The 12,610-nt window shown below is 39.6% G+C and overlaps 1 protein-coding gene across 2 annotated transcripts in view; it reads right to left on the bottom strand.

Moving 5' to 3' along the window:
- DCAF4 (DDB1 and CUL4 associated factor 4) overlaps positions 1-12,285 on the bottom strand; it is a 13,368-nt gene extending 1,083 nt beyond the window's left edge. The window contains exons 1-12 of one of the 2 annotated variants that reach the window (XM_010145136.1): positions 12,182-12,285; positions 10,643-10,740; positions 8,777-8,934; positions 7,122-7,204; positions 6,364-6,466; positions 5,416-5,559; positions 4,687-4,736; positions 3,387-3,466; positions 1,708-1,803; positions 1,499-1,596; positions 633-809; positions 310-424 (exon numbers count right to left, since the gene is read on the bottom strand). In XM_010145136.1, the coding sequence (XP_010143438.1) occupies positions 310-424; positions 633-809; positions 1,499-1,596; positions 1,708-1,803; positions 3,387-3,466; positions 4,687-4,736; positions 5,416-5,559; positions 6,364-6,466; positions 7,122-7,204; positions 8,777-8,934; positions 10,643-10,740; positions 12,182-12,285 (1,306 nt within the window). Of the gene's footprint in view, positions 1-309; positions 425-632; positions 810-1,498; positions 1,597-1,707; positions 1,804-2,963; positions 2,967-3,386; positions 3,467-4,686; positions 4,737-5,415; positions 5,560-6,363; positions 6,467-7,121; positions 7,205-8,776; positions 8,935-10,642; positions 10,741-12,181 lie in introns of those variants that run through there. The other variant, XM_010145137.1, reaches the window with a different exon arrangement.
- Positions 12,286-12,610: the final 325 nt, after the last annotated feature.

Here is a 12,610-nt window from a genome sequence, read left to right as displayed (position 1 = left end):
CTACATTTCAAAACCAAGTGTTTTCTGCTCTACTCTTGAGATACACTGTGGACTGAATAAAGGGACTTTTGCAGGACACAGCAGATAAAGCCGTCAAGCACTACACAGGAGTGATTACAGAGGGCATATATAACATTATGTCTTAATTTTCACACTCTATTACAGTATGTCTAATGCTAAATTTCTTCTGAATTTTGAAGAATTAACAGCTTTACAGCCTGCAACAGCTGTAGCTAGGAAACGCTCCTTAGGCATAAGAAAATCACTGCCATGGACTCTACACGTAAAGGGGGAAAGAAGTCAACCCACCTGCTGTAAGAAGTCCTTCCTCCTCGTTTACATGCAAAGGGAGAATAGCATATTCATTGTGATGACCTTTGTAATGTTTCACGCACTTTGCCGTTCTCAGGTCCCACAGTTTTATCTGTAAGTTAAAGTAACTGCTGAAAGAGGATATACTAACAAGGCAGAGAACACTTGATGGTTGATAAACAAGTGGACCTGGAAGAGGACCCACACATGGAACAACCACCCAGTTCCATACAGCACCGCAAGCAACAGGCATCCACCCTTGGGACTGGGATAAGCATACTAAAAGGAACCGAATGTCCTAAATGCAACAAACCCATTACCTTTCCAGCCATATCTGCTGCCATAAGATAATGTTCAGCCTCAAGAAGGCGAATAGATGTAACTGCTGAGTCATGGAAGAGACGAATTCCTTTCCAGCTCTGGCCCCTTCGGTTGCGTTGACGGACATCAATGCTGAAAATCTCACCTGATCGGCAGCCATTGTACAGCACTGGGGTCTGAAGAATCGAGGAGAAAGAGTACAGAGTGTACTATATAACATCTGAAAGGATCTTACAAGTTATACAGACAGAATCTATGTCAAGCTTTTGAGCTCTCACGTTATTTTATTAACACAGGCTTTAAGAATCAGAATTTTTTCTTACATGCTGCCAGTTCATTAATTCCATTCAAACCTCAGCTATTTGCTTTAGCTGTAATAGTTCAGCTAGATAAGTAGGAGCTTAGTCTAATGTGACAGTAAAACAGGAACTGGAATTCTCATATTCCAGTCGCACCCTTCTCACTAAATCTTTGTGAATAAGTTCATGAGTATTTCATAGGAGTTTTCTCCTTGATGAAGACAATACACTTAAGCATTAACAAATTGAGGTGATTTGCCAAAACCAAAACAACTTTACAACACATTATTACTGTGCTCTTTATGCTTCCTTTATTTCTTTTTAACCTCTGTACAATTAACAAAAATTACCCGTTGCCACAGAGTTTGAAATCAGTTAATCTTTTCTGTTGCTATTCAATTGCGTGCAAGCATCAGAGCACACCAGCTCTGCTGTGGAACAGCTCTCCAACAGTACCTGCAATTAGAGCCTTACGGATGGCGTGATGAGTCCCATCACAAACAGAACAAAAAGCTCACCAGTGAGGCAGCACTCCGAGAAAATGAAGGGTGTATGAATCTTCTCACCTGTGTGGCAAACTGTTGTGCCAATACATCACTACTGGTTCCAAATGTCTGTCGATGCCCTGTGACTACATTGGTCACAAGAACTCGTCGTGTCAGGCCTAAGGAAGACAGATTACATTTGTTTAGCTGTAATTTGGGTAGCAGCTGGGAGATTAATGCAAGAAGTCTTTCCCACCAGGACAGAAGGGGTTGCTAGCCTTGCAGATCACCTGTGCTGAAGCAGTTGTCTGCTTGGGGATTCAGGCACCAAGCGCAGGACCAGGCAGTGGATATCTTGAAGCTGCACAGCATTCCAGGTCGATCTCCTAGGAGAGAGAAACAACACAAAGCATCCATAAAATGTCACGGCAGGATGATAACTCAGAAAGCTTCTCTGGATTTCCATACTTTCTTCAACATTTCAATCTGAAGCAGAGAAAACATTACCCCCAGTTAGTGTCCCAGTGGTACTCAAGAGAGAGGAAACAAAAGTGGGACTTCATGACCATTAAGATAAAGACTTGTAGTCTATTTAGATAGATGATCATGAGAGATTGTGAAATTCATTCAGTAGCCAGAGGGCTGACAATTGCAGAAAAGAGAAAAATAACGCTTGCCTTACAGCACTAAGACATTTTTTAAAGATGAGTGGGCTACAGACACAAAACATTTACTTTAGAAGCTACAGATTAGCTAAAGGCTAACCTGTAAGTCCTTTAGCCTGCCTTTGAAAAAGCGAAAAGATTTCAGTAAGTAACAATAGCCTAGATTTGACCCTTACTCACATAGCTCCTGCACAAAATCTACTAATCAACATAAATATTAGGTCTTCAGTTTTCACCTCCTTCATGGCACGTGCACCATGGTCATATATATGTCAGGCAGCACAGGTGACATATCTAAAGCATAGTTTTAGACAGGTTAAGTTCTACTTTGCTCCCAGCATCTACTTAGCAAGGTTCCCTCCAACCAAGAATTTAGGAGAATGAAGTCAAGAAACCTGGAAATACCTAAAACAGTCAGTAGGAAATACTAGACTGGAGGACTTTGGTGGAACTTAGGTCATCTTATTATGAAGGGCTTAAAACGTTCTACAGAGCAAGTGGGCATGTTGGCCTAGTAGCCATCCATCTTTAGTGAATCTTCAAGTTCATGAAATTTTCTTTAATGACTGCATAAATAGCATGACATTAAAAATTTAAAATAGGTCCATTATTTATCACAGATTTCCTCTGTATAAACTTAACTGATCATGTCTGAATGGAAACCAGGTTAGAGGACTGTACTGTGTGACCTGAAGAAGCATGGCTCTGATATCTATCAAGAAAGTCTAATGAGTAAAGTCCTGCCCCCAAGAACATGCAACAAATATATAAAGATACAGCTACAGCCATCACACTTAAGACACAGGATTCTCCAAATCAATCGTGCTTACACACAACTGAGCATGAGCCTGTAACAAGCAGCTATGGGCTGAGACACCTACCAGCTTTCCACCTTGATTAATCCACCGAGCATACCTGGGTGGCTATGGTGAGAAGGGATTCTGCAATGATTCTAGATAGTCTATAAGGAAATTTGAGTACTTACGTGCAGCTTCTGAGTACTAGTTACAGACCAAGCTAATCATGAAAAATGTTTACAGGTGAGGTGTCCTCTTGCCACAGTCAAGTACTACACCAGCAGCAGCTAAAAATAAACTAGGGCTTTGAATACTGCTTGTTAATTAATTGTTCTTTCATCTGTTCACTTCTTAAACTGTTTCAGACTTTCTAAGTTTTACAAGAATACAAGAGTCTCACCAGCCTCTGAAGGAAAGTGCAGAAATAATCTTTTCTTTGTGCTCATATCATAACTGCTATTGAAAATTGGAAGAAAAAACCCCCCCAAAACAAGAAAAGCACCCTACCTGGGTTAGTGCTGCTGAACAATGATGCTGGAAGCAGACTGGCACAGCCTGGTGTTTCTGCAATTCCCATGAGACACAGCTTGCTGAAGTGAGTTAAGGAAAACAAAGATTTCTCTCTAGAATGGAACATGCTGCCTAACATTTAGAGCTGGGAAAAGCAGGATGCTCTGACACAGCCACAGTTCGCATACTTTCAGTCTGAGACCTTTGATGTACCATACAGTTTATGATTAAGTCTTGACTTTTCAGTTTTTGTAGGAAAGAGCTAGAGAGCTCAAATTCTTGTGTGTTTTCAGTACCAGAAAGACAAGGTAATAGGAATCTAAGGCATCTTTCCAGTGATAGGGGAAAAAAAATGCATGGCCTACACGGATCATTCTTCTCATCTTTACATGCTGCATTAATACAATCTGTCTTTCGTGACGTAGTTGAAAAAAGGGAAGCACGTTGCGGAGGCAAGTAAGACTCACTGTAGATTACATTAAAATACTTCCTAAAGATTATACCAGGTATAAATAGGATTTGAAAGCTGCATTTCACATTCAAGGGGGTAAATCTATGACTAGAGGAGAACACAAAATAACCAAACAATCCCCATCTGACCAGCTGTGGGCAAGCCTGATGAGCTCCTGCCACCTTCTGGATCAGTCCAGAATTGCTTGGCTTTTCCCATGAGCTGCTACGTACATTTCTATGTAATTTCCTCTCTCCTGGCACTTTAATTGCACATCTGTTGTCTGCCATCTCCCAGGTTAAAATTCCCTTTTCTTCCTCTCTTCTGGACTCTGTACTGTCCATTACTGCTTCCTCTACTATATCATCAGCTTTCCTTCTCTTCTGAGGCAGATCTGCAAACTTGCTCTGAAAGTTGCAGAGCAGGATGCCAATGAATTGCTCCTGTTTTCCTGTTGCCCAAACCAACGTGGGGATGATTTACAACAGAAACCAACCAACCCATTTTCAAAGAGAAAGTTAATTGCCTTAACCCTCCTGTTCTTTTGCCCCATCAGATAATTTTGGATTTAGCGCCTATGCTATTAATGAAGTGGGAGGAAACATGATTTTCCACCGACTATTACACTGGAAAAATCCTGCATATATCTATAACAGAACCATACATCTTGTCTCACTAGCTCTGACATCTTTCAATTTTTACCACTTTCTCTGTTTTCTAAAAAACTTAATTTCTGGGGCAACTACATGAGAAGTCTTCCTGTAAGTTAATTGTTCTAAGCAGCGTGATGTAGACTTGTGAAAGCTGAACTGAGATTCTGCCTTTTTTTTTTTTTCAAAAGGATATAAAACATGAGAATCTCGATGAGTCAATGATGCCCAGCACACAGAATTCACCTGCAGACACAAGACGACATGCTATTTTTGTGATCTCTTATTCAGTTCATGAAAGGATATTTCCATGCAAAGATGTTATAAAACTATGTGCTGGCCACACTTCCTTAGCCCACTAAACAGCCCAGTAAGAGGCCATGAGCATTTTAGGCTCATACTCCTCTTAAACGCAGGAAACAGAGCAGCACTGAGAAATCTGTCCAGACGTGGACTGGAGTACCAAGCACCTGCTATTATTTAAAAAATCACCCTTAATATAATCTGAGCATGAAGAGATTATGAAAGGCTGTTTTAAATATGCTTCATGTTCAAGGGTAAACACATTTTCCCAAAACTATTTTTAAGAAAGAAGCATGCAAAACTTAGTAGTTTCTGGCTCCCAACATCAGTTTTGTCAGCTACAGCAAAGTACAAGTCTGAAACAAGCACTATCCCTTGGTAAGTTGGTACATCTACATAGTTCTCTGTTCCCCCTGTAGCGTTGCACGGCTGAGAACTAACTAAGGACTGTAGTACTGAGGACTTTCAGACAGGTTTACTGTGATTCCGCATTTATCCAAGCTTCACACTGCTAGATTCTTCCATTCTCTCCTAAACCCGTCCCCAACCCTCATGCATTTCCACCTGTGCCTCCCAAGAACAGCATTCTGAATTCAACAGCCGAAAGAAGCAGGAACAGTACTTTGCGGTTTGTGAAGTAGAGGTTGTCATACATCTCCACAGTGAGAGACTCCTTCCCCAAACCACTGAGGTTGATGATACCGTATTTACATCCTCCATGCTCTACATCATTCACAGTGAATATCCGCTCACAAGCAACATCTGCCTGTAAAATAAAGACTTACTGGTCACACTTACTGGAAACTTACGGAAAAAACCAGCTTGAGGGAGCTGCATTGAGTCTAAAATGAAACACCACGTTAATTCTGATCCCTTTCACACCAGTCACTTTCCACTGATTTCTAAAAACAGTGGCCAACTCCTTTTTATATATACGCACAGCAAAACCACGAGTAGGAAAAGGATTTAGTCCTTGAGTAACAAGAAATACTCTTTCCAATTACATGAGTCCCAGAAACTTACTCTGATCAGTAAGCATAGACTGGTACAGGTAGTAAAAAATTTAACCCTTATCAAAAGCAAATGTGGAATTTTCCTGTTGTTGGATCACAGCAAAAAGGCTGGTGCTACATTTCAACTTTTCTTTTACGACACTAAATTACCGACTCTCTTCTGGCTTCAGCTACCTATGCAGTGCTGCGTTTACAAGGCCAGGAGCTAGTCCTGGAGAGCTTCCTACAGACTATGAAAGGTACTTGCTCCAGAGATCTCTCCTGCACATGCAGTACCATCAAAACCAGTAGAAACTACTTTCAGGTCATGAGATGTAACACAATTTCTGATGTTTACATACATTCCCTGGACCACAAACTTTGCCACTCCCAAAATTGTTCTCTTCCATTTTCTTCTTATCTTAATCCTCTCCACTACTTCTCCCAGCCCTGCATCAATTATCCACTCAACTGCTGTTTATTTCCAAGAGAACATGCTGATCAGCTTAGGAGATCCTGAATTTTCACTGAAGATGAGTTCTCTATATCCTTAAGACTTAACAGTTCTCAAAACATACCACGATTATTTTAAAATTGTTGGTTCCAGCAACTGAGGAATCTGGACTGTGAATTTCTATCTTTCTCCTTTGCATGCAGTTCACTTTTAGTTCGTGGACCAGCCTGTAAAAGCAGGTTGGGTAGGGGGAAGGGATGGGAGGGAGAGAGAGAAAATTCAGGTAAGCCTAGGTTCAATGCCAATGAGAAGAATTCTGGATATGATACTCAGGAACTGCTTCTCAGTCGCACAAGATAAAATGCCTGAACAACTAGCATGCTGTAATTTCACATACATAACCCACGAACACATGCATCTTCCACATCCGTGGACTTTCATCCCGTTACTTTGAACCCCAGAACATCTTCAGTAGCAGAAACAACACAGCAATTCACTAACTTACCTTCTCACTGTTAGTGAATCTGAGCTACGTTAGCTATTCTAACAGGGAGGTGGAGGAACAGTCAACATTAGTTGAAGACCATTCATCCAAAGAAAAGCTGCACTGTATTCATAAAGCACAATGTGTCAAAACAGCTGATAGAGAAAAAATAAGATAAACTCTGTTTTTCTGAAATTGGGAAACCTTTTTTTCATTTGAATTTTTCTCACTTTAGTAATCAGAGTGTAAAAGAATAGAACTTTTTTAAAAAAATGTTATAAGAAATATGTTCCTTTTGTCCTAAGTGAACAGTAAGAGATGTAAAAAACCTGGCAGGAACAGCTGCACAAACAGCAGAACTCGGTATTGCAGGCAGAAGACAAATCAAATCCTTGTACCTGCAGTAACTTGTGGAGCTCAGCAAACCCAGCTGCCTTTTCTGTAACAGCATAGATGAGTTCAGTCCAGCCCTCGGTGTTTTCTGGAAGAGAATGACAGGAAAGCGTGGTCAATTACTTGCTGGTTTACAGCTCAAACAAGCCTGTGGGTCTTAGGTGTTTGGGATACTTAGGTAACTTTATCCTCTAGCCAACATACATTGCAATTTTCAGTACATCTATAAAACACATTCCAGCACCATCTCCCTGGTCTACTACAGTAAGTAGACAAGAATATACTCCTGTGAGAGGCAGAGTGCTTCGACAAATAAGAAAATTGGAGGAAAACCAAAACAAAACAGCTATTGGTTTTACTTGACATAATCAGCAGAACCATCTTGAGTGTGAAGTCACCTTCTGGTTTCACTGTAACACCATAATTCTTATTATACAGCAAAATTTTCTCTCACAACAAGACTGCTATGAACTATGCAGTCTTACCACTGCATTACACTACTTTTTCATTCATAATTTTTTTAAATTTCACACAAACACTTTCTGGGGAGACCAAAGGATAGAGTACTTTGCAGAGTTACTGCAGAGGAGGAAATCTTTTGATAATGCTTAGACAAATCAAGTATTTAAGAGTCAAAATATTCTTATCTGGGAGCCTAATTCAGATGTCTGATTCAACAGCCACATTTTGAGAAGAGATGTATATCCACAGTTTCCACTAAGCGCAAGGTGGCCAGCAGCTTTTTGGTATCTTTGAAGCCTAAACTGCCCATGGAAACGGAGCCTAATTCAGATGTCTGATTCAACAGCCACATTTTGAGAAGAGATGTATATCCACAGTTTCCACTAAGCGCAAGGTGGCCAGCAGCTTTTTGGTATCTTTGCAGCCTAAACTGCCCATGGAAAAAAAAAAAAAAAAAAAGGCGGCAAAAAACCAAACCAACTGCAGCACTTTCATAGTGAAGACCAAAGAGCTGAATAGCTGGTTGAAGTTAGAACTTCATTACCTAAGGAGAAAAAAACTGCTTGCTTCTTCCAAATAACAGCCTACTTAAGCTGAGCTGTGATTTGTGAAGTTATAAGATACAGCTTTCAGGTAATTGAAAAACCATCCTTGTTGGGTATTTTACCTAGATTACAAATATGCAGCATCAGCATTAACTCCGTTGTAACACTTTATGATGAAAAGCATACAGATTTTCCAGGCATTAATAAAAGAGCCACCTTGATTATACCTTGCCAAAAAAAATTCTTTATGAAAAAGTTATTCCCACAAAATGTTATTAGTATTGTTTCTTCAGGGCTCAGGAGTATGATCAGTACATGTAAAATTTAGTATCAACACCACACTTCGCCAATTCAAGGCAGGGATACGAAGCTTGAATGTCCGAACTCATGTGTAACTGTTGGACAACCTGCAATTCTGAGCACAGTTCCTGTTTCTTTATAGGCTTTTTTGTTTGTAATGACCTGCTTTCATTCCTGCAAGGAACAGCCAGACAAAAGGCTTCAAGTACCATAAATGCTCAGCAAGAAGAAATTTTTATTTCTTCAGACAGTTTAAGGAACTGTACCACAGCCAGAATTGAAAGGCTTTGGCTTATAATCCGTCCTGGGCCAAAGCACAATAAAGCCTAATTGCAATCTTTTTCAGAACGTACCTTCTTTTGTTTTTCTTCCTCTTCTAAGAGTCTCAGTCTTTTGCATTCCATTGCCTTGTACTGAATGCTCTCCTTGGTGAGTGGGTTGTAGTTATTATGTCCAGGCAGCAGGCGAAAATAGCGGTTCTTTTCTGCGTCATAGTAAAATCCCGGCAGTTCTTAGTGGGGGAAAAAAAAAAAAAAAAGGCAAAACCCAGGCAAAATCAGATGAATAACTCAAGTTTGTTTATTGCTCTTTGACATCTCACATCTTCATGGGAATGTCAAAGTCAGGAGGCTCAAAGCTCTTGCTCCAAGCAGGTCCCAAGTATGATACACAGACTAGGAAAGGGTGACAGCCACTTAAAGAAAAAACCAAAGATTATTTATCATTTTCAAATGCAGTGCCATTACACAGGTACAGAAGGGATGTCACCACTGACCAAGATGAAATTCAGACAGATTAGAGAAGCAGAGGGGAAAGGTTTTGCTGCACAACAAAAATGACTTTTCTTCATCAATCATGAAGGAACACTCCTGGGCAATCCCAAACAAACAAAAAGAATTGACCACAAGTTATCACTCAAACCAAAATAAAGTGATTCAATTCCCAGAACAAGCCACTTTTTCTTCAACACATCAGAGAGATTTAGATACAATCAAGAGTACCGGACAATACACAGAGGCTCCTCCCACAGATAAATTGGTATGGGAGAAATATTCAATTTTAGTGCTTCACTGCCTGGGTAAATTCATGGAGACAGACAGGTAAAATACGCTGACAGATTTATAATGGTACATTGTCTCAAGACAAAGGACTGTATTCAGAAGAGGTGAGTGCTAACACTTAATTTCAAGAGTTTTTATTTAAACCTTTGTCAAATTGCATTTGAAGTGACCTTGTTTTGCTGCTGCTGCTTACAATTCAGCTCCTGCCAGCATCTGTTTAAGTTTCAGCTTAGCAACAAGTGACCAAGATTTATTCTGGTCAACAAAAATATAAAGTTAGTGAGGGAACCAGTAAGGCTCATAAAAGCACAATGCATTTACGATACAGCATCTAGTTACACAGCAATAAATGCTTTGCAGGATACATCTCCTAACATACAACCTCTTAGGAACAAAAGGGTGATATACAGAAAGGGTCTCTTTAAATTCCGTCTGTTAAGAGGTTTTAGAGTCAGTAGGGTTTCAGGACTCTCCTGTTGCGGAGAAATATATGCTCCCACAGGCTTGGCTTTTGCTAGGGCTGTTTGAGCAGTCAGGAAAACAGAATGAAAACGGGATATCTTCCTCAGTATCACTGCTACTGCATTAAGTTTGGTTTCACCAGTCAACTCACTGATAAATTAACATTTAGATAGAGTTTATTTCTTACAGACTACAAAATACCCTGATGGCATAAAGAGAGATAATTTACCCCCACCCCCAAAACTGGTGGATCGTTGTGTCTTTTAGAAGACTGAATAACTGAAAGACTGGATGCAAGTTACAATTTTTTCTATGCTTTCTTACTTTCTGTCCTTATTTTGTTTTCCTATTGAAAGATGGATTCTGTAAGATCTTCAGCACATATGAGAAAAGAAACAAAGTTAACTTTCCTCCCAAAGCAAGGCAGGAGACACAGAATTCTATTTCTTCAGTTTATATCAGCTCGACTAAGCACAAGTCTTCAAACACGAGAAGCACTTTGGGCCTGAAAGTGCATTTGACCCGCCTCTCTAGATCCACACTTACCACATTTTTAATAGCTTCTCATGTTACTTTTCTCTACAAACTTTACTGCTTACATCTTTCCTGTAGCATCATACTATTAACACACCTACTACTACTTTTTTCAGTCAGTATATAGACACTGATTTTTGTCCCGTAAACATGGTCTCTTACCCGGTACTGCAGAGTTCTGTGTTAAATCGGATGAAGAAGGATCTCCACTGCTGCTGGGGCCTGCATTCACTGGGGTCTGCGGTTCCTCCTTTTCCAGCCTAAAAAAAAACCATTGCCTTCAAGACAGGCTCACAATACAAAAAATCTAGAAAGCAGCTTGTTACTGACATTAACAGAGTACAATTTTGCAGGGCTGTGATAAGCACACTGTACATATCACTATACGCTTAATTATGAAAATGAAACAGTAGAAATACTCAACTTAAAAACTTCTCAAGAACATTAGAGATAGCAACATCTTAAAAGACTTAACTGCTTTCTAAAACATTAGAGGTGGCTGCTGATTCTACAAGTGCCTTTAAGTTTTTTCAGTGAAAAATTAATTCTGGGTATTTTACCATATCACCTGAGGTTCAGGAACATGGAAGATAAACAAAAATTTAATGAAAACTCCAAGAAAGAGAAGTTTCTGCTTTTGTAATAAGCATTGGAGGGTAACTGCAGCTTTCTTCTTTTTGAAATAATTTAACTCGGCATATTCAGTACTGATGAGCAAAATTCCACTGGGATGTTTTCTGAATCACCTGTACAACCCCCTCTTTAAGACAGGTCTGATTACAAGTCATCTTAAAAGCATTAGACCAAGATGTTTTGCAAGAGTCATTATTTACAGGAAAAAAAATGACAAAGAAATTCTAGTTCTACTACCAGCTCTATTGCTGTTTGATTATACAACTTTGAAAATAGTTAAAGGACATAACTGATCTACAAAAGAAAACACACCTAACATCAAACCCAAGCTCCTGAATTTAAAACTTTTAAATAAAATCCTTCTAATTCTAGAATCACTGACTTAGGGCCCATTTGCATTTCTAACTTTTCTTACACAACGAATAGGACAACTCGTATACATGTGTATGTGTCGCTTTTTCTAAAAACATATTTAAAAAATGCTTAGAGCATTAAAGCAAAGGATTGGCCTTTTTTGTTCCTGCAAGAGGCATTAAGGAAAGAAAAAGAGCCATAAAAATAGTTCAAACACAGGCAAGTAGAAGTTCTATAGTTTAAAATGTACTTGGCTGAAAATAATCAGTTTTCAAAGCAGTGGATTATTCCAGAAACCTTGTTTCAGTTTTCAGATCTGCTAGATGTGGCACTGTTACCACACCATTGATAGTTTTTACATTAGAAGACACTGAGGCACAAAATAAATGAGCAGGTGGAACAAAGTACTTACAAACATTTTTATTCCCTGAACTTCTTTGCATATTGATGAAGAGTTTATGGATGATCAGGCACTCTGGAAAGAACCAGCTCACGGAACAACATCTCAGTTTAAAACCAATATACAGTTGTGAACATACGATAAATTTCCAGAAAGCAATGCAATTCACTCCCACTAGGGATGACAGCTATACTAGAAGTACTGCCTAGTAGATTTTTAGGTGGCAACCTTCCCAGTTCTAGATAGCCACCATTCTGCAAATTTAGCTAGGCATAACATCTGATCCAGGCTAAGCACAAGCTGCATACACTTGCCTCTCAGTATGGTTACTGTGATTGGGTCTTTTGTACTGATGGGGACAGTAGTTGTGATTGCTCCATCCATGCTTTTCTTTGCCTCGCCAGTAATTTCTCTTCATTTCTATACCTATAAAGCAAACATATGGACATACTTCAATGCTACTTGCTTGGAACAGTCCAACATACAAGACAATCTCTTAATACAGACTCTTTTCAACCAGTTTCAAATAGCTTTGCAGTTGCCTAGAGATCAAAATCAAGGAGGCACATAAAAAAAAAAAAATTAAGGACAAACACTTTCAAGTCCAAACAGCATCAGATCTTAAAGAAAACAAAGGCAGAACATCAGCCGTTTGAAGGGAGGCCAAAATAAACATAGATCACCTCCTGCACGCAGCACTAACCAACACCCTCTCACCAAGTTCTCACGGCCGCAGAGCTCCC

Source organism: Buceros rhinoceros, unplaced genomic scaffold (genome assembly GCF_000710305.1).
Source record: "Buceros rhinoceros silvestris isolate BGI_N320 unplaced genomic scaffold, ASM71030v1 scaffold28631, whole genome shotgun sequence".
NCBI lineage: Eukaryota > Metazoa > Chordata > Aves > Bucerotiformes > Bucerotidae > Buceros > Buceros rhinoceros.
This window is presented reverse-complemented; position numbering and strand designations above follow the sequence as displayed.